This window comes from Homalodisca vitripennis, chromosome 3 (assembly GCF_021130785.1).
Source record: "Homalodisca vitripennis isolate AUS2020 chromosome 3, UT_GWSS_2.1, whole genome shotgun sequence".
NCBI classification, from domain to species: domain Eukaryota; kingdom Metazoa; phylum Arthropoda; class Insecta; order Hemiptera; family Cicadellidae; genus Homalodisca; species Homalodisca vitripennis.
In genome coordinates, this window is record NC_060209.1 from 14,337,844 (window position 1) to 14,361,287 (window position 23,444).

General features: G+C 34.6%; 1 protein-coding gene across 1 annotated transcript in view; it reads right to left on the minus strand.

The window, feature by feature from the left end:
* The window catches only part of LOC124356606 (ATP-binding cassette subfamily G member 4-like), a 43,352-nt gene that overhangs the window by 9,125 nt on the left and 10,783 nt on the right, over positions 1 to 23,444 (minus strand). Inside the window, 3 exon segments of the mRNA XM_046807711.1 lie at positions 1,901 to 2,090; positions 5,973 to 6,090; positions 9,133 to 9,246. Of these exon segments, the coding sequence (XP_046663667.1) occupies positions 1,901 to 2,090; positions 5,973 to 6,090; positions 9,133 to 9,244 (420 nt within the window). The 5' untranslated portion in view covers positions 9,245 to 9,246.

Consider the following 23,444-nt stretch of genomic DNA (forward strand, 5'->3'; position numbering starts at 1 on the left):
TGACATGAGACACTGATGCACCAGTTAGAGCTTTGGGGCATTCGGGGTCTTCCTCATAAATGGATCTCGTCTTATCTCAGAGACAGATACCAGTGTGTGCAGATCTCAAGTGTCATGTCGAGGAGAAATAAATTGGTTCATGAAGTTCCACAGGGATCTATTCTTGGGCTGGTTCTTTTTCTTCTATGTGTAAATCGAATAAATTCATCCATCCAAAATGGAAAGATAATTCAATATGCCGATGATATAACTCTCTGCATAAAATCAACCTCGAAAGAAAATCTTGAAATTGAATCCCTTATTGCTGTCAATTACTGCATTCAAAAATTTTCTGAGTTTAAAAATCTCTACTCTATTGATTCCATTTTGTTAGTTTTTGAGAAATACCACCCAAAGTAGCCTAATTTTAACTAAAAATTGCTTGAGCAGTTGATTAAATTTGAATCCTCAGTTAATTTTATTTAAAAGAAATAAGGTCCCGGGTGTAATATGCTAGTTCCAACCCAATTTAAACTATTTTATAATTTTATTAAATCGATGATCTAATGACTCAAGCATTCCAAAACATTTTGGTATGATCGGTCTATTTTAATCTAGACTGTAGTATGTATTAGATTAGTTTTTCACTTGAGGAAGAGATTAGATTACGGATCTTGAAATGTTGTGATACTGATTCTTGTGTTCATCGACAAATATCTGAACAAATTCTGACATTCATTAAAAATTATGTTATTGAGAATGGATGATTTGAGAGGATAATAGGATTTTAGACATTTCCGTCGTTATAGGCTGTTACAGAAAATATTGACATAGATTTTCTCTACAGTTTTCCACCTTCGCTAGTGCGTGAGAAGTGTTATTTGTGTTCCTACTTCTGTGCAGTGACATCATTGGGTTCATTCATGATCTTGGTGTTTCTTTCCATTCTACATTCAATTATCAAAACTAAAACTCGCATTTGTCTGTCCAATCACTTCAATTTTATCTCTGGTATTCGTGAACGATCTACAAGAAAGGGAGCCACTTTACTATCAACTCCAATTTATAGACCAACAATTTTTAATAGGTTGTTTTCTGTTCAGGCTTGTCGCCTTTGGAATGCTCTCCCTGATGATATTAGAAGTATTGAGGGTCGTGCGTACTTCGGGGAGAGAGCCAAGGACTTGATACTGCGATGGGGGGGGGGGGGGGTGGCGGACAGTGTATTAGAGCGGTTGAATGTGTTATTGTTCTTTTTATTTTCTCTTTTACATTTTTAGCTTTTTTCTTCATCTTTCATTAAGAATTATATTATAAAGTTCATTATTTTTAGTTAGTTTATGTGAATTAAGCAATTTGTTTTATTATAACGTATAAGTATGTTAAAAGTTTACATTGGCCTGTATTCAATTATTGTTAATTTACTGTATACAATATGAGGTTGAGTGGTAGAGAGGGCTTGACAGCCCTAACTCCGCCTCTTTAATACAGGCATTTTTCATTTAATTTAATTTTCATTTCAGATATTACGTAGATTTTTGAGCGGTAGTCCGTTGCCACACTTTTTCAATCCTCGAAACTTGTGTTATACATTTTGTAACATATAACGATGACAAATGCCCAAAATCCTGCTAACCTTTTAAATCATCCATCATCAATAACAAACTTTAAATAAATGTCAGAATTTGTTCGAATTACAGTGTACATTCACAATTTTCTCGAAAAATCACACTTTAAACAAAGGACTTGGATTTAACTGTCAAAACTTGCAATTTTAGCAAGTCTCAGTGTTACATAACATATTCATTGCAGAACTAATATTTAGTTCAATGCTTCTAGACTCATTCGGTTAAATTTCTAACCGCTAAGAGGGTCCGGTTGCTCATTCTGCTCAGAGTATGAACTGCAAATGGTAACTTACAGTGTTCTGCTTGTCGGCAAGGGAGACGGATCTTGCTAGTTTGAGGTCTGCAGCTATCATCATGTTTTCCGCCACAGTGAGAAGCGGCTGCAGCCTGTCATCTTGCTGGATGTAGCAGGATATCCGCCGGAACTCGTTAAGGTCCCTCACCTTCCCGTTCACTGTCACAGACCCGTCTACGCCTGAAATTCTTAAAAAATTATGAACATATTATTTACTCATAAAACTTGATACAGTAATATTGTATATAAAATAGGCACTACTTCGGTGCATGTTTCTTTAAAACGTTGAACAAGTTTCAAAATTCAATTTAGGAAAATGTTATAATCCTAAAACACTTCCTGCCTCAATTCCAAACTGACTTGTATTAGTCAGAAATTTGTGTAAATCTATAAGGAGAAACTAATAACAGTAATTAGTATTTCATAATAAATAGTAATATATCAGCCGAAGAGGTTGTTTATGTAATGTAAGCTATATATACGAGTATATATATATATATATATATATATATATATATATATATATATATATATATATATATATATATATCACAATTTATGCAAATATTTATACAAGGGGTATTTATCTGAAGAAGTTTCTTTCACGTATGTGTTTAAATAACCAAACTAACATATGAACGGAAGACCAAATACCTGTCAAATGACTTATTTACATTAATTACATTAGGCTATTGCCACTTATACAAATTTAATGAATGCAAGTATTTTTATATGTTAATATATATAATTAATGTAAATAAGTCATTTGACAGGTATTTGGTCTTCCGATCATATGTTAGTTTGGTTATTTAAACACATACGTGAAAGAAACAACCAAATACAAAATAATTGAATCGTAAAAAGTAAGGGTGTGTGGTGTAATGGTAGCACATTCCCCCGGCAAGTGAGAGATCCGGATTCGAGTCCCGGAGGAGCAAGTACTTTATGTGATTCAATGTTTATTGAAATCATATAAAAATACTGATATGGCACCCCTTTTGGGTCACATAAATACAATATACTAAAGAGTTCCAGAACATTTTCGTAACAATACTGAACATGCATGGATTGGTGGTCAAGTTTTGCCGTTTTTTTTTGTTCTCTTAGGACAAGAAGCTTATAAATTGCACTGTCCTATAAGAACCTTAGCGCTGTTTCCGGAGTGACAGGATATTCAGGATGGGTAAGGTTAGGTGGTAGGGGGCGCCTCCTATCGACATCCATGAGGAAGAATTAGGGCACTAATCTCAAAGTCATGTCCCCCCAGAAGAAGGGGAGACTAGCTCTGAACCATCCTCTCCAGTCAAAGCAGGCAGGGGGTGGCACATCCTTGTTGAGGCTAGCAAGAACCTCTGAGGTTAGGGAACAAACCCCACCAACTCCAACAGTCATCTCCCGCAGTAGACAAGACCTATCGAACTACCCTTGAACCCTAAAATCTCGACATTTGCGGTTAGTAATGTGCCGCTCCTGGAAATCCATAAGGTTATCCAGATCTAAGTGACACATCAGTTTTTGCTGTGCCCAGTGATGGGTTCAAGTGATAGGTATAAACCAGCCAGAAGTGATTCCTGTTGGGTTGCAGGTTTGCTTGCCGACTCAATAGATGTATTGTTTAGAAATTCTGAGAATTTAGTTTTATGTACTAAGTGAAGGTGCAGATTCTAAATTCAATTTTGAGCCAGAAATGTGACTAAGCCAGGCTCTGTGTTGTACCTGGAGAGTTAATTTCATTTAAAATCCATTATATAATAATTGAGCAGCCCAACTCCATAATAAATCGCAATTTTTAATACATATTTTCAAAACATATGTTTACTTCATTCATATATTTGTATAAATTAAATTTAAAACTTGATGTTAAATTCGACGGTATCTGGGTTTAACATGATATTTTAAAATTCTGATATGTTTTCATGAGCACAAAATATTGAATATTCTGCTAATTTGATTCAACGCCAAAGTTATAAAATCTTCTTTAATGATTCCATCCACAACTATAATAAACGAGTTTAGTAATGGACTCATTTAATCCGGATTAGTCAAATTTCGCTCACTTGACTAGACCAGAATAAGGTTCTCTCAGTGTTATTACCAGTCACCGTTTTAGTCATTCAAATCATATAGGAATGTTCAATCAAAAATGACCTTGTTTTCAGTTTTTTTTCTGACTTTCTATAATCCAAGAGTCTAGAATGGTTAGCGATTGTATAAGCACACAGTCTAGTTTCCAATAATTTGATGTAGTAGTTTTCCTAATGAAGTCGTGAAATTAATTATTTAATGAAACGTCTAATCGCTTTCTGTGCACATTATTTATACAGTTTTGTTCAAAATAAAACTTTCTACATGTTAATAAAAAGTTTTATTAAAAATCTTCGTCTGTTTCTTGGTGAAATAACAAGTTATTGTTGCCCAAAGATTAAAAGATGTGTTTTTCACTCCAATTTTGCATTTGACACGGGTTTTCTCAAAAAGTGCTTAACTTAAAGTTCTAGGACCTGTTTTATTCAATGTATCAGGCCAAAAACCATAAAAAACGATTAAATTCGCACCTTAATCTACCCTACCAGAAATTTAAGGAAGATCTCGTTTTACACGGTGAGCTGAAATCCGGGCGAAATCTTTTGCTAACCGTAATTCGCTAACGAGGCATTTCCGGACCCATGTTATTGTAAATTATTTTCATTATTTTTACATGTAGAATGAGCTCCCGCAGTTTCTTCATATCTTCAGGAATTACCCTGTTTAATACCTATCATTTCAATAGCCTAGAAAGAAGCCATAGTCACATTTCTATATCACGTTTGGCAACACTGATTTTAGAACCGGTAGCGCTAGCGCCCACCTAGATTTTAGTTCTATAAGACTAATATTATTTTATAAGTAGTTATTTTTATTCATATCCGCAGTCTGTCACAGTCTTAATGGCCCAACGGATTAAACTTGACACAATTTCTCAACCAACAAAAACACCGTAACAACAACGGTTTATTATTAACGTAATATTATCATTAATGCTTACAGTTACTTGCCGTATTTTCATTGGTGTTGTTCCATTATTTGGATACTCTTTCACAATGAGTAGAGTTTTTATGACGTCATTTAGTTTGGAATATGATGCGTGTGTTTGTGTGTGCTTTATGTGGGACAAGCACGCTAGTATCAGAGGGCGCGCAATTTCGATATAAAAAATCGATTCTACATTATCCAAAGCATCCGGTACTGTAATGATCCAAATTGAATATAAGTCATGCATAAGTATTTGTAGTTTTATCATAATCTAGATTCCTTCTTTTTCTTCTCAGGTACCAAATAACAAAATGGATCCTGATTGGCAATATTATGTTGAAACTTTCAACGTCTGTCCTCATAAATAAGGTGACTTAATCTGTATTAACACTTAACAAATCATTGGTAGACTAGCTGAAGTAATATTTCAATTGATATTAGTAAATTTATGGAACAATTTTTAACCTATAGTTCGCATTATACTATAACTCTTGACCTAATTTAGGAGACTAATAATTTGTTAGAAGAGATAACAGAGTAATCACCCACTGTCATTGTCAAGTGGCTAATTAAATATTCCTCAATGTGGAGCTATGCAGTCTGAGGTATTGATGGGAGTCAATGAGTGAGGTTAATAAATTTAAAGAGAACCCAATCAGCTGTTCTTTCAAGGGCAAAGACCACCAAGATAATGGATCACTGAATGAAACAAAGACGCTTAGATGTGTCTTGACACCTTCACTGATCCATTCATTCGTCTGGCCGTCATTGATTTATAATTAGGAACTATAAACACCATTTAATTAATTACAAATATTTTATGTTAAATAATCTAATTTAATCTAATTTTCGATGACCTTAAGACTTCTGTATGTCAACAAATTACATTGGACTTTTGACCGAGTTTAATAGAAACATTGTATTTGGAATGATTTTTAGTGGTCGAGTTTGTTATTGAATACCTCTCAATCGTGTACTTTTGCTTTTATCCAATAATCACACAGCCTGTTGTGGTATACTAGTGTAAAAATAAAACAAGATAAGTTCATTGGACTAACCTGTATCCTGATATAACATCAAGGAGAGAGGACTTGCCCGCTCCTGAAGGACCCATTATGGCAGTCAACTGTCCAGGCAAGAAGTACCCAGAAACATCGTGCAGAATCTCTTTTTCACCTGAGAATATATGTACAATACTGTAAGAAATATTTTATAAACCTGGCTGAATCAGTTTTATTGAATAACAAAAATGCATTTGAGGCCGTTTGGGATGAAATAAAATATAAAACATTTTTTGTTTTTGATTTATGTTAAAAATTACAAATCTGGAACTGTAAAACCTTTACTCCGCTTGCAGGCCAAAAAACTGAATAATCTAGAACCACTTTGATTTTTGAACATTTTTTATATTTTGGAATACGTACGCCATTGTATAATTGGAAAAAAATCGTGCGTTTAACCCAGAAAGAATATAAAAATGTTATTCTGCCGAATCTTTAATTAAAATTTGCAATGGTTTTCTGTCTGAAACTTTACACCTGGGACTTTTAGTATTCAACTTTACTTTGCTCACAATATTGTATGTATTCATCGTCTGATCTTTGGAACTGGGCACAGTTTATCCACGTAAACTTCACTGGTAGTTTTGAAGCCCAGCAAAAGTTTTCTACAAGGAATATGCTTTCCTTGAAATCCTGGGTCGAAATTATGTACTTCCTTAAGAGGTTTAAAATTTAAGAGGAAATTTGCAGAAAGTGTGGTTTTTGCTACTTAGAATAGGAAGTTAATAAGGGTAATGTGGTGACAGGAGGAATTGTTAGCTTAGGAAGGAAGCTAGATATAACATTTTATTGGTGCAGGGACTGTACCCATGGAAAGGTTCAGTGGGGAGGAAGGAGAGTCTTCAAAGTCGTGCAAATTTTGCACATATATTTATACATATAGTAAGGGAGAGGGAGAGAGATGGGTAATATGAGGAGACGAAGTTGGAATGGAAGAGGTAATGAAGGTGAATAGTGCAAGGTCTGGAATTTTGGGTAAGTGAAATGAAAATTTTACAGCACAAGTGTAGATATGGAAAACTCAGACATGATTAAATACAGGACTTGATTGCAAAGTTTTTTATTCTCTTTTAAGCCTCAGCTTTTAGGCTATACTGGCTTGTTTTGGGTCACTGTGGCTATTATTCCTATCATGATTGGAGCTCCCCGGGAGTTGAACCCTGATCTCTCAGTTAGAGAGCCGTGACTGTATCCACTTGTCTACGGAGGAAGACAATTTCAAAGTTTGAAAACAATAGAATAACTGCATGTAACATAAGCATTTTACGAAAATGACTGGAGATGAAAGGGTGTGCCTTTTTTGCCAATAGAGAGGCATGAGCTTTAAAAGACCACGGGATGATTTTCCGATTTGAAAGGAGGCTGTTGCTTAAAGTGGGAACATTGAAAGCAACTTGTACGGGAGCTGGAGGATAGGAAGAAGGGCTAGCTGGCTGAGGAGGTGGATTGAAAGAAATGTTTGTTTGAGTTATTTTGGAGGGAAGCTGGTGAAGCAAATCCGAAGACCACAAGAAGACAGCGATGTACCTTACTGGACTGGTGATTGTTGCCAGATTGAGGAGGGAAATAAGGAGTGGTCTGCAGAAATGAATGAAGAAAGATTAAAAAAAGCAAGAGAGAAATAAGTATGTGGACGTAGGTAGAGTAAGAAACTCTATGAGGCAGTAGGAAGAGTCCGGGAAGTAAGAGGACTTCGGAGCAGATGGGAGGATTTCTCTAGTGATGATAAAGACCGTTTTGGAAGTGGTGCATCCGTTGCTTATTCCTATTTAAAAAGGGATAAATTATTAAAAAATAAGTTACTGTGAAAAATCTAATACTTTAGTGATTTTAGTAAAAGAATTTGTGGTTGTTGAAGCAAATAAAACAAATACTTCGGTTTACGAGAATTGAATTTTTAATACAGTATGCTGTTACATAATGAGGAAACAGCAGCAGTACATAGCCTACTAAAAGCAAATGTTATAACATTACTGGATTATTGGGTCTACTATAACCAATTAGCTATTTTCTTGGGAGATCATATAATTTCAGAGAATTTAAGAAGAAACCGTCGGAAAAACCAACTTTTGCCATTTCAGTGATAGCTCTTCTATAATAAACAAGATAACCTTGTCTGCAAGCTTTACAATAATTGATGGACGATTTGAACATTTTAAAATATCAATAATTAGGCTATTACATATTTTAAAGCAGCTAGAAGTTATCAAAATCTCATAATTAATTTAGTATCTATCAAAATGACGGGTAATAGAAACCCATACCAAAAATAGCTGTTTATTTATTTATTTCAACGGTCAACACCAATTTACATTTAATATACCCACTTATATCGTAACATTTCATTCCAAGTGGCAGAAGAAAAATGGAATACATTCAAGTATTAACAGTGAGTACAAACACATCCTAAATTAAACAATATTTTTGTAACAAATTATAAACTAAATAACAATAATTACAACAATAAAAAAAACTATGCAAATGATAACAAGAAACGAGAATAAATAAATCAGTTGTAACAGGAACAATCAACAATGTATAACAAAATAACAACGTAACAGTGGCAAGAGCTATAAAAAGTGAGTAATAACAACAAGAAAAAAGGTGTAGTAACAATAGAATGGTCTTGAATGACTGTACAAAAAATTAGTTGTGTATATTACGTTTAACAAACACAAGTGATACATCTATTTTACTGAATACATGTGCATATACTTGTGAATTTGATTTCACACCGTGTAATAATTATAAGGATCCTAAATCTATACATGTAATTAAAACATGAAAAGTGTGTACACCTTTATGCAGGTACATTTGAGATCCTTTTATAAATACGTAAGTGCAATTTTGAACAAAATATATTCACTAAACTGTACACATTGAAAGATTTATTGAAATGCTCAAGCTTTGATTGTGGTTTGAATCGCATTCAAAATGTATGATAAAAATTGAACCTTAAAGATTAAATTCTTCAAATGGTAGAGTTCGTGCTTATGCTTCAACAACCAAGCTTGAATATGCAAACAGCATTGTGAAAGATGAGTTGGACATTTTGGAGCGAATCACCACTGCTGACTTTCTATCGGAGGTACAAATCTGAATAAATATGAGAAAATATAAACTATCCGTCGTTGGATTACTTCGACTAGTAACTTACCTTTCCGAAATCCCATGTTAACTTTATAGTTGAGCCCATTGAAGCACAGTTCGATCTGTTTGGTTTTGGATTTATTAGGAAATGTCTCCAGAGGCACCTCATGAAGGGCCATGTCTGCAACAGAGGAATTTGTCTGAGAAAATTGTCAATGAACAATCTAAGCAATTAATTAATAACAATTACAGTTATTGAAATGTGTGGAGGCAAATTATGAGTGTTTTAGTGATTATACAAAACTACCCTGCAGCCCCTTTTAAAGAAAAATATGACTTAGGGGAATTGCATATTTTATAATATACTAGCTGTTTCCGCAGCTTAGAACGCTTATCGTAAGCTTAGCCCGTGCATAAGCACTTCTGGTTCAAGTGAATTATATTTCCAACGCCGACGTAGAGTTTGCCTTGTTGACATGACCAAGAAAACCTGCCAAAAGTGTGTGTTTATAGCCATTGTACACGTACATGTACTTTATTCTAAATTGGTTTAACACTCAAGCTTTAAGTTCAACCAGAAATTTATTTTGAAGACAAATATACATCATAACTTAGCGCCTTCAAACAGTGTTTGGCTATTTAATATACGTAATTGTCTCTTAATTGCAGTTTATATTGTGCAGGCGCTTTGAAAAGTTGTATATTTTTCAGCGCCGCCTGGTGGCTAGTTACACAATGGCATAGCTTATAATCCTATTCCGTGAAAAATACATACACATACAAATTTTCATAATGATCGGTCAAATAGTTTACGATTCTGTAAAGGACAGTCTGAATCTCTGATATTTTATCTGTGACCTTCATATTTGTAATATAATTAAATATTTTCTCATACTTTTTGAAACCTTGGCAGATATAAGAAATGGTGTAAGGAAAAAAAAAAAAAAAAAAAAAAAACAAGTGTTGGGTAGGAATATTTAAATAACATTACATTTATTTCATATTATACATGGTGAAATATATTTTTATGAAAAAGAGAACTCCGTAGCGAATACAAACGATGTATTTCAGAAATAGATTGTGTTCTGGGTTGTTGCGATCTTGGGAAACCACAACAAGTTTGTGGTAATTAACACGTGCGTAATATTAACCTTGGATCTTGAAGATATCCTCGTAAAATTTAAAATCAAGTCATTTATTGCGAAAACTCGTTGACATTGAAGAATTTTGTCATTTATACCACATTCAGACATACAGTGTATGCATTAAAGTCCCATTTACACACTAAGTTCTACTCACATCCAACGCCAAGGTCAGTCTTGTAAATGATGGTCTTCCAGTTGTGTGCTATAAATTAGCAGTCATTGTGAAATGCCTTTGACGCTAAAAAGCGTTCTAGGAAAATCTTTTAACGGCTTGGGCGTTGGAGTTCTTCTGATGGAATATGGCAATCTGTTGATTAAATGAACACTAGCCTATAAAGGCAAATGCCCATTAGGTACAGTGCTGTGTCTTTCAGTTCGGTAGCTGTCTCTGCCTCTTGTCTCACACTCATGTATGTCTCGGCTCCTTGTCAGGGCAAGTTTCGACTTACAGAACAGAATTTGTTTGCAAAATGCAGAGACTCGGTAAAGCAACAGTTGCAATGGTTTGAAAGCTTGTTTGTAGAATTCTCTAAAATTCATATTTGCGATTATTAGAATCACTTTCTTTTAGACTTTGAATGCTCTTAAAAATTGACTGTTAGCGCACGTCCCCCACAAAAACCAATCCGTAGGAAAGGTGTGGATAAATCAGGCCATAATACGCCGTCATCAGTACTTGATTAGGGCAGTATTTCGCTAGGAACCTCAAAACATAAATGCATGAAGACAATTTTGCGCAAACTGAATCGACGTGTGCATTCCATGTCAACCTTCGATCTTGGTGTATTCAAAGGAACTTTGGGCATAGACTTCTAGCATGGAATCTGCTAGCATGATGTCCGGGCCGTTCTCCGGTTCTACAGAGCGCAATGAAAAATTCAAAAATTTTCTTTGTTTTTTGAAGAATTTGTTGTCAGATTTTGGCTTTCAAAGCACTGAGCACAGTTTTTAAGGTCAAAAAAGCCTGTTGTTGCAACCTTTTCCACAATTTACGCATTACTTAAATTTATTTTTGGAAAACGTATAATCCCTTTTAATATCTTTCAAATGTTTCATATGAGATGCAAGCATCTCGCGTCCCACGATTTTGAATGTTCTCCATTTTTAGCTCGGTACATAGCCTTCTATAGAATTTTCAATTTAATTTGTTTGAATTATTTATTAAACGTTAATCTAAGACGAACATTAAATAAAATTTGTGTCGGAAAACGCGCCATATTTTACTCTTTTGAGCATCACGTGTGCACGTTTTGAATGCACGTTTTTTCTCGAGCTTGTAGGGTTTTTTTTAGATGTTAGGTAACTAGAAATAAAATCAGAGTACAAAACAGATGTATTAACACTGTAGAAAGTTTGAACTTTTGGATTGTCAAGTTGTATCACAGAATGACGGAAAAAATAACACTGACAGACTTTAAAATTTACTACTTTTTTATTAACCATAACAGCTTATAGTTTATTGCGTTAAATTTATTGTTGAATTGATTCTCAGATTTTTGGGATACTTATGGATTGGCTTGTTTTATCGGAACAACAAACAACATTGGTTTGTTTGTAGAAAAATGTATCTGATTTCTGTTCAATGCACAATTTAGAGTTATTTATATTGCAATAGATTTATTTATACATTATGGTCACTTTAAAAGATACCAGTGTTTTGGTTGTCATTGTTTGTCCTATTCAAGTTTAAACACATTTTACCAACCACTTATTAATACAATTACAATAAGTAATTCTGGAATACATAATATACGTGAACAAATCTAAAATGCAGTAAGATTGTCATTAAAGTTGACGCAGTGATGTAGGTACCTCTAATCTTTCACCTCATTTATCGTAACAAGTCATTTTCAAGTTTTGCAAGTGTTTTTGATTAATTTTAAGCTACATTATTTATATTCCAATAAATGATTTCTACGTTCTAATAAGTTACATGTTTGCAACACAAAGAGGGCGAATTTTATTTTCGAGTAAATGATCTTTGGTTTGGTCATTTCATGCCTGAAAAATACCAAATTATATAAGATCATTTAATTCTCTGAGATTTTCGCTGACAGACATATGACCAGATTGGATAGGACATTTTTACAACCCCCCCCCCCCAGGCAGAGATAAGACAATCTGAAGCGTATTAAGTGATAGATCAATTCCAAATGGATTGATCATGCATGCATCTTTATCGAAGTCATTCTTGTTTATGTAGAAATGATGTTTAATTCAAAATTTTAACTCTGCAGTTCAGATCGTTATCGAATATATCCTGCGGATGGTTAATTAGTCTGCAGGTCAGTCAATTCAAATGGATTGGTCATGCATCCTTATCGAACTCATTCTTGTTTAATGTAGAAATGATTTTTTAATTCAAAATTTTAATGCAGTTGAGATCGTTCTCGAATATATTGCGGATGGTTAAGAAGTCTGCTTAAAGTCAGTCCATTCCAATGGATTGGATATGCCTGTCTTTCTCGAACGCAATTCTTGTTTTATGTAGAAATGATGTTTAATTCAAAATTTTAACTCTGCAGTAGATCGTTCTCGATATATTGCGGATGGTTAATTAGCCTGCTTAAATCAGTCAATTCCAATGGATTGGTCATTGCATCTTTCTCGAACTCATTCTTGTTAATGTAGAAATGAGTTTAATTCAAAATTTTAAGTCTGCAGTTCAGTGTTATCGAAGTATCCTGCGGATGGTTAATTCATTCTGCTTAAAGCTCAGTCAATTCCCAATGGATTGGTCATACCTTATCGAAACTCATTCTTGTTAATGTAGAAATGATTTTTAATTCAAAATTTAAATGCGGATAGTTGTCTATCTTGTCTCAGTCACAATTCCAAAGGATGATATGACTGTCATTAAACTGCAACGTTTTAAATTAATCATGCCCATCACAAAACGTAATCGAAATGCTTTTTTATGCAAATTTTAAAATCCACCAAATGTCACATTCTTTCTTGAGATATCTAGTGATATACATTCACACTGCAGACGAAGAGAATTTATCCAAGAAACCGTTAGTGATCATACTAAATTCATTCTCAGTTGCTCATCACTGAGTCATAGCCTTTCGTAACGCTCAGCCAAATCCCACGCAGGAACACCATCATCCAATTTTATCGCTACCCTATACAAAAAGCCAAACTCATGAGTATCGGAGGACCTGATAATACGTTTTACATCAAATCAATGTTCACACGTTAAAATGTCATATGATTGTCAATTATTTTCGACAAAGTATTCTATAAGTTTCTCGTTGCCATTATGGTTACACATAAGACAAGTGTAGAAATATTCGCTAACCCTAAGCCGAATCCCATGGAGTGACCAAAATTCAATGTCATATAGAAATGGAAACATTTCAATTCTATAGGTCAGTTCGTTCTCAAAGATCGTGCTGGAAGACAGAAATCAATGAAATCTTTTAGCCCTTCAGCGATGGACTTCGCTAACGCACACCAATATATTCCTACTAAAAATTAACAAAGGTTAAAATTTTACATTTGGCCAAACCCCACTGATTAAAATTATTATTAAAGATTATTAATACTCGTATTTAATAAAAATAACAAACAAAGCTGCTTATATTACAACGAACTAATGTAATAAATATTACAAAAAAAAGAAACATCGTGTAACTAAGTCGTATGCACATTCCTGTGTGCTCGTTGGTTCAAAATTGCTACACATATAGGAACAGCCTAGTTACACGTCCAACCTTGTCATTGAACCAGCAAAAACACATTTTTTGCTTAGGCTGAACTTGTTAGTTACCAACAGTGTAACACTTATGACGTCACATGCAGTTGTTGGCCCGCCCAGAGATTTACCGATTGTGACGTGTCGAAATAACCACTCTACCCGGTAACTGGTTTAGCTAAGGATTAACGTCTACGCCAGGGCTGTATCTAAAGGTTCGGAAATCCTGTTATTACCATCTATTCTAAAATTCGTTTGGAAATCCTTAGGCGATGGAAGTCCTCCGTTAAGGAGAAGCCTTAGAGGAGGGGGCTTCGAGGTAGCACCCTAATTTCTCGTCGATAACTACGGCCCTGTACTATTAAGACAGGGACGCCACGGACACGCTATGAGCAAGGTGTAGAGCCTTGGAAGCCCCCTAGTTCCTCGTCGATAACTACGGCCCTGTACTATTACGACAGGGACGCCACGGAGACGCTAGGGGCAAGGTGTAGAGCCTTGGAAGCCCCCTAGTTCCTCGTCGATAATTACGGCCCTGTAATATTACGACAGGGACGCCACGGACACGCTAGGAGCAAGGGGTATCGCCCTGGAAGCCCCCTAGTTCCTCGTCGATAACTACGGCCCTGTGATATTACGACAGTAACGCCACGGAGACGCTAGGAGCAAGGTGTAGAGCCTTGGAAGGACAGAACCGCTTGTTTTAGGAACTTTCTCCTAGTCTTCCACTGGTTCCACATAAACATACTTTTTAATTGTGGCTTACGCAATCTACGAAGCGGATTTGTCATCCTCAATCTGTATTACGATACAGAAAGTGAGTCTGCTGTCTCTTACAGTATGATGACTGTTTCGAACAATCACCTACCATTCGACGTTTGCTAGTCGTGAACCTTCACTGGGTTTAATAAGTAACCGTAAACGTTATATTTTACTACCAGTTTTATTTGTGAAGGAAACAGGATTTTCCGGACATTTGCCATCGTTCAGTGAAACAAGAAATCAGTAACACTACGTTTCGAGATCTGCAATCTGATCTCTTCTTCAGATAAAAGAACTAACCTAATACATAATTACAAACTAGGTTAAAATAATGTAATAATGTAATTGTAATTATGTATTAGGTTAGTTCTTTTACCTGAAGAAGAGATCAGATTGCAGATCTCGAAACGTAGTGTTACTGATTTCTTGTTTCACTGAACGATGGCAAATGTCCGGAAAATCCTGTTTCCTTCACAATCCTTCCATCGTCAAAAATAACCTTCAAACAGTTTTATTTGAGAGCGGTTTCTCTTTAAAGAAATTAAGAGGAAAACTGGGAACGTGTAAGTTCATCTCAGGACGTAATCTAACGGAAAAATGTTGTTATGAACTTATGGATTTTGTAATATACATAAATTAATTGTACAACTTAAATATAAAATAGATGATTTATATGGGTAATCAGAATATATATGGTCATCACATGAGCACAGGGACAGGTTAATCTTCATAAATATTACAATTTAAAATCGTTCTATTTGATTTGAGTTTTTGGTTTATTTCAGCCGACAATGAAATTAAATTACTGATTATTAGGAATTTATCAAGAATTAAATGGGAAAAAGGAACAAATCATTAACACTGCTGGCTGAAGATCATTTAACAGTTTCGTACTGTGGCAGAACTGTAACCATAACATTGTTGAAGTTATTCACTTTTTTGTTTTGTTGGTTTTTTGTTAGTAAACAAAAATTGATAACAGTCATAAATATAAATGCATTTTATTGTGTCAAACTTTCATAGGCTTAATGTATATGTCGTACCTATAGAATAAGTGAAAATTTCCGTATTAATTCTCTTAAAATGTGTGTTGATTGAACATTAGAAAGGACAATTAATTAATACGATAATTCAAGAATTAATTAATTGAAATTATATTGCAGTGGTAAGGATCATAAACTTTACAGAAACTAGTTTAGGGCTCCAAATTATTTAATTGGATGTTTAACTTTACTGTTTTAAGCAGGGAGCTTCTAAAAGAAAGGTATTTTTTTTATGACAGTTGATGTTTTAGTTGACTTTGTCTTGAATTCATTTAGTTAAAATGTTAAGCTCCACCTATTATCCCATATTTATAAATATAGCCTTAATACTTCCCAAATTTGTCAAAACTCGATTCAACCCCCCATTAATAAGGTAAACACTGTTTTGTGACATTACAACCATAGTTTAATTAATTTAACCACTATTTTCAATTTGTTTACGTTAATAGTGTGTAAATTCCCTAAGATGTAACCATCCGTTGGCACACCTTTTTTTAAATTTCACCGATTAGGTAGCCTACGTACTCATCTACGTTATAAAATGTCCTAAAACATAGGATGGTCAGAATTTAACTTTGAAGACTACCTTTGAAGCGGTCAGCAAGAACTATGCTAGTTCGCTGGACCATCGTAGTGGTCTTTTGTCAGAAGTAGGCTTCTGTGATGTGATGTATTTTTTGATCGGGATACAAGGCAAAATTTACTATGGAGCAAAAAAATACTAAGACCAGAGTAAATTACAACAGACATAAACATACACTTTTTAACATATTTTCTTGATCATAACATAAATTATTTGCAACTCAGCCTAAATTTAAAATTTATTATAAATCCCCGAAGAAAATGAATAATTACCAACAATGTAAACCAGTTGCTTATTAGACCTAAAGTATCGTGTGGAATTTCATTTCCATGCTTTGAAACATTATAGTAAACTAATGTCTCTACCAGTTTTCATCGTTCTTCAACTTGTAGAAGGAAGTCAATTCGTAGGCATCCAATGAATGTAACCGCGTGAACCTCGGTCTCAAATTTCCCGATACCCAACTTACAGGGAATAGGGATTACAATTATACCTACACGTAAAATATTTGCAAATAATTAAAAACATAAAGTAAGGAAATATTGAAAGTTTAATATTCAGTTAAATACGAGACATTTAAATACCTAAACGCCTGTTAGGTTTTCTTGTAAAGTGTTTACGCGCAGTCTAGTGGGTACAGCGGTTATCGCGAGATAACCGAATCAAGCAACGTCGAGCGTGGCTGCTACTTGGATGGGTGACCGCTGGGCGATTTTGTCCTTGCAGGCAGCCCGCCTGCCCGGCCATTGGTGGTGGTTCGGAAATTACCTTTAAGCCGTTGATCTCCAGGTTAAGTGTTAGAGAGGGCTTAAGCCCTAACTTTGCCTTGTAAAATAAGACATTCATTCATTACTTTCTGCATATTTTAACAATAAAATAAAAAGTTAAAGATTTATTTCTAAACATCCAAAATATATAACAAAAATCTAAAAAAGCGTTTGGTTTGGTTTCATGTTAATTATATATATATATATATATATATATATATATTGAATTTGTGCAAACCAGGATAAAATTTTGTGATAAATTTAGGATCATTTTGGAAATGATTTGGAATATTTGTAGCCTTTTTCGGTTGTCTGAGCTGCCGGTTCAAAAGTTTTTTAGGGTATCCCCTGTTAGAAAGAGCTTTAGTATATATATATATATATATATATATATATATATATATATATATATATATAAAAGAGGCACCTCCTATGACTCTAGGACTAAAACTAAGGGTGAAATGTGTTTGAAATTCAAAAATTGTGTGAATAATTAATACAAATAAATAATATATAAAACGCATTTGAAGGCTTATTAAAACTATTTTTTTGGGGGATGTCTCCCTTTAAGGGCATAAAGGTATACACATTTTCATATGTGACTAAAATCTCTTACAGAAGACATTTTTATTTGTTTTATTTCTCATAATTAATTTGTACCATGTCATGGACAGGAAGACAAAAACTATCAGCTGATATCTGATTTTCACAACAGCTAATATCAACGTTAACCAAAAGAGGAAAAAAATTGAATCTCGGAACGTATAGGATAATAAATAAACATTTTAGACTGGCAAATCGAATAGTGATGTATTTTATTGCTTGATATTGTGTAATCCTCGAAGATAACTCGAATGTCGAACAAGCGAATGAGTCAGGACTAAAGTCCGCCAGCTGATAAGGGTGATAACATTAGCGCAGTTGTCACTGTAAATAGTTGACACGCGTGACCTTGAAGGTCCAGAGGTCAGGAGTTACCTGGAGGTAATAAGATAATTACAGACACCGCGCCGCAACAGACGTCAGCAGGGCCTACATCCGCTTAGTGGCAATGTACAGATATCCTGCCTGGCGAGGTCTTCCAGGAAACACATATGCTTCTTTTGGAGAAAATAATATTGCTGAGCAGAGTCACGATCCTGGTGTGTTCTTACTTTGTGGCTTTGAACGTTTTACTAAAGTTTACCCTTTCCCAAGGACGGTTCACTTCTGGTTGGTTTATACCTTCCAGTTGAACCCTCACTGAGTACAGAAACCGGTGTGTCACTTAAATCTGGGCAACCCTTTTTATGCCCTGGAGCACCACATCACATACCGCAAATAATGTTGAGATATTGGGGTGCGAGGGTAGATCGATAGGTTTAGTCTACTGCGGGAGATGACTGTTAGAGGTGGTGGGGCTTCTTAAGTGTTAGCCTAGAAATAAGGGTGTGCCACCCCCTGCCTGCTTTCAACTAAGAGGCCGGTATAAAGGCTTCCCCTTATTCGAAGGACCATGACTGAGATTAATGCCCAAAATATTTCCTCATGGATCTCGACAGGAGGTGACCTCTACCCCTAACCTTAACCATGTTGAACATCCTGTAACTCCGGAAGCATCGCAAAGATCCTTTTAGAACTAAGTGCAATTTCTCAGCTTATTGCCCTAAGAAAAAAGTACCCTTAGCTGCCCTTAAGAATTTTTAATTTAGCTTCCTTTGTTATTCTCTCGGCGGAATTATTTTCCAATTAATAAAATATTTTAAAGAGGTTTTCCTGCGCCGGTGGTATTTTAATTTATTATACTAAACGTTTTTAAAATGAAAACGGTGCAAACCCACTTGCAAATTTTAATGACCTGCTGAATCAAATCCTTGAACTTTCGGTTACAGAGACTTGCACTACAATCTCAAATTGCTAATTATTTTCAGCAAAATTGTCATACTCACCTTATTAAAAGTGGTATGTTGGGAAGAGTATAAACTTACCATAGATAATGTAAGTGTTTCAATTTATCAACTAAAAAGTGAAATGCAATTGAAATTTTTGAAAACAATGGAATTTCTAAAAGAAACTTCATAATTACTTAAATGTATTAAATAAAACCCTATTGATGCAAACCCTTTTTAGAAAAGATATGTTAAAGGTTACCATCAACAAATTATGAAAACTCTGCATTGTTTTACATTTTATCTAGAAGTCTCAATAGTAGAAGAGAGCAGACCCAAAAAGAAAGCATCGAAACCAACTGAGTTTTAGGTATGAAAACCACTGCTCTATAAAGACAGAATACGTTAGTACGCGATGAACAATGATGGGGGGTCTGCTATGACCTAGTGCCCTGGACATTTGACCTACTTATCGGGTAGAGATAAGGTTTGCAAACTGACCTCCCCGCGCCTCATCAAGAAGGCCACTTGACATTGATTTATTTTAAGAGAAGATGTGCTTTATGATGCTAATCTTGATGGTGTCCTTTAGTTCACTCTTCAAAGAGTCTTCAAATTTGACAAAGCCAACAGTACATTTTTAGAATAAAAGAATGTGCAGGAGGTTGGTAAAGCAATTAAAAGTAGAATTTAACAGATCATGGATAAGAACCGTAGTTTTGATACAAAAATTTAAAAAATAGTTTTAATTTTAGTACACTTAGTTATAATACCAGACACAGTCGTGTAAGAAAACGCTACAAATGTGTTTGTTTAAGTGGGCAAACTTAAAGTGCATATATAACCAGTTTTATTATCCACATTAAATGATAGAAGTAACTAAAAAATTATGTCTTATATTCAGTAAATTTGTCTATTCTTTTGTGTAATTGGAATTTAAGATGCGTGCACTTATGTTGAGTACAAAACATATATGTTTTACTAGAACAACACGGTATCACGTTCAAAGCACGATCCGACGGTCAGGCCTAGTATAGTATAGCAAGTTTAATTTAGGGCATGAAGAGCATGGACTTATTTAAGCATTAGTGTTGTAATTTTTGAGCATTTGTTAGCTAGTAAGAATAAAACTATTAGTTATATATGAATTGATATGTTACAATATAATTGGATAACTATCTGTATTGTAACATGTAAAATCTAAATAAATAAATAAATAGCAATATATTATTACTTAAGGTAAGGTTTAATACATATAATAAAACATTGTGTTACGTCAATATACAAATAAAAAATAACAATTCTATTGGCTAGAATTTCGCGTGTAAATATAAAATGTTGAATTAATCTATTCAGGTTCTTTTATTTAATTAAATATTTTAGAACCAAACATAGAAATGGGAATGAAAAAATTGGAAAATGAATGAAATAAAATTAATGGGAATGGGGAATGAAATGAATGGGTATGAATAGGAAATGGGTATTGGGTGTTGTCAGTATGATGTTAGCTACATCTGGTTCGGAACCTTCGGCATCATCTGATCTCCTAACTGAGAAAGAAGAAAGCTATTCTACAAATGACACGCTCGCGCTGGGTCGTTATATTCAAATAGGTAGGCACATCTGTCAATGTGCCACTTATGAAGGCTTATAGTTACAGCGTCATCGTTACATTGTCTTGCAGTGTTGGCTAAGAGTTGTGCAAGCCATCTGCCCGTCTGTCTGTCTGTCTGTGTGAGCAGAAAATTTGCACCTCTCTGGGGCAGTGCCTGTATAATGTGCATGAATCAGCAAACATGCCTCGACATCTATGGGAGTATTTGCTGTTCGCAGCAAAGTAAAAATATCGCACTAGAAATTTTTCTCCCGAAATGAAAATTTAAAAACGATGGAGACACGTGGAGCAAAACAAATAAAAACAGTTGTTTCAAAAAGGACATGTTCAATACAGCCTTCCACTTAGGTGGAAAGGGCTTGGGGTATGTAGAATCCTCATATGTGCATATGACCCAAGGCTAGTCGAGAGGTGAGTGAAGAAACTGTATATTTGTAACACTCTCCAAGTACGTAGCCAGGAAAAAATTGGGGTGGGGGGGGGGGTCCAGACAACTGTATTTTTCCCGTAGTGGACAGAGAGTAAGGCCCCATTTTGTCCCTTAAAAAGTTCTTGAACTGTTTCTTTGTTGAGAACGATCTTTCAGTAGTCTTTGTCTGTAATACTGCATTATTTAAAACATTATAATCGTTTACTAAAAAAATAATTAAAAATTGAAAATTTGGGGGGCTCCTGACCCCTTGGACCCCCTCGCTGGCTACGTCCTGGGCACTCTCTAAGATACTAGTCCTGCCAGCATCAGAAGGCACTAAACTCCACAGCTGTAATTTCGATGGCGACGATTCCGGTGTTGTTTTATATAACTTAAAGCATTGAACTGAAATGTTTTTAGAGCGAATAGTACTAAAGTAGCAGTTGAAGACTAGTAGTATTACCTCGGCCGAGAATGCACATTAACTGCTTCATACTTCTACGCACCTTTTAATCAGTATCATTAGTCACTTCCCGGCCTCCACCACCATAACTTATACACAAGCCTTCAAGTAATAACCGCTCCACGTGTGTTTGAAGTATTACGTCTCACTAACATAATGGATTTAGTCATCTTCGTTTCACACTTCGCACATGTGACTTTTAGAGAATCCTCCCTCAAATCAACCGTCTCTACTTGCGTGTTACGGAAAAGTCTCTATAATTCAAGACACTTGGGAAAAGCCAATTTCTTAGTTTCTTCCACACGTTTCTTCAACAAAAGAGAAAGAGAAATTTTCACAGTAACAATCAACTTCACAGTAACTTAATAGTCTGCAACAATTAATATGTTACTATTAATTGTTGCTTTAGTATCAACTTCCGTTCTCTTACGATTTCGGTTAAGTTAAAAAAAATACAGGTTTCTCAAAAGTTACCAAACTTTAGTGAAGTAAGATTAAAAGATCAGCACCTTACTCTCTCGAACAAAAACAATATGTGACAAAAACGTATACAAAGTTATATATGTTATATAACGTATACAAATATATCGTATTGTTTTGCCCATTTCATTTTTATTTCCTCTCATTTTCCATCAAGTAATGTGCTTGATTTTGTAAAAGTACTTTCGCATGAATGCTTCTGCAAAATACAGTTTAAAGCATGGGCTTACATAGTAGCAGTTTGGTAGGTAACCAAATTTACGCATTTGTTTACGTACATAATAGAATTAAGTTGGAATTTAGAAAGTTACAGTAGTTAATACATTGTCTTAATTATATTTGATCCTTCAGTGCATTGGCATATTATGTAGTAACCATAACAATATTATGTTAGCCATAACAGAGAAACAAAGTGAAGAAATAAAATAATTGTTTGGAAAAAGGACCTTTTCTATATAGTCAAGGAATTCCAGGAAACGCATACAGCAAATATTTCGAAAACATGCTACCGTGTACTCGTACTTTCAAAGGATACAAAATGGACCTTCAAACAGCATATCTGTAAAACGTATTTATATTCATAATAACAGAATATATTTGCACTTGAATATTAGCAGATGTCAGTTAACTAACAGATACTATCTTTATTGAACATTACAGTGTTTTCAAAACCACTAAACATAGCTGATAAGTAAGATCGCATGATTACTTGCCACTAAGCAATGTGTGTTACTTGGCAACCTTGTTGTGAGTGTCTGAGAAATGGTACCACGTGACACAACTGATAACACAGTATGTTGTTAGTTGTACGCTGATCTTTGTACTCTCTTATCTGTGTCGAGAAGTGTACTTGTGTGAAGTGCTCTAGCATGTACGTGGTCTAGGTATGCGAAATAGTCTAGACAAGGGGAATCGGGTGAAATCGAAAAAAAAAATAATTTTTCAGGTTTTTAGTCTTAGTTACTCTTGGGATATGCCTGTTTATTTTAGTAAAAATTGTATTTATTTCCGACAATTATTTTTAAAGTTATGAAATTTTCAAGTTGCTTTTGCACAGAAGTTTTTAGACCCAGTTGACTCCCCTGTAGCTAATTTACTTGTTAAGTGCAATCATACATCCAGTTGTTAAGGTTACAATAGACACACTCAACACTTTTCTCAAGCTGTTGTGAGTGAAATAAAGCCGACATTTAAAGTCCTGACTTACTTTGAAGGTCCTTGCGCGGTGGTACGCAAAACACAATTTCAGTCATTCCGTGCATTTAATACCCAGAAGTTTCTTAAAACTAAACATGGTTTCATACATTGTAACAAAGATATTCCCCAAAAAGAAGTTTTATGACTACGTTTTGATATATTGCTTAGTTAAATTTTACAGAGAAGTAAAGCGTAGATGTATCGAATTGACATTAAAATTTTGTATATAGTGTATAGTACTTTAAAGTACTGTATATACAATAAAAACACGAAATATCAAGAAAAAAAAATAATAACCCCGAAAGATTGCCAAAACACTACACAAACACAACTAATGTTTAGGGAAT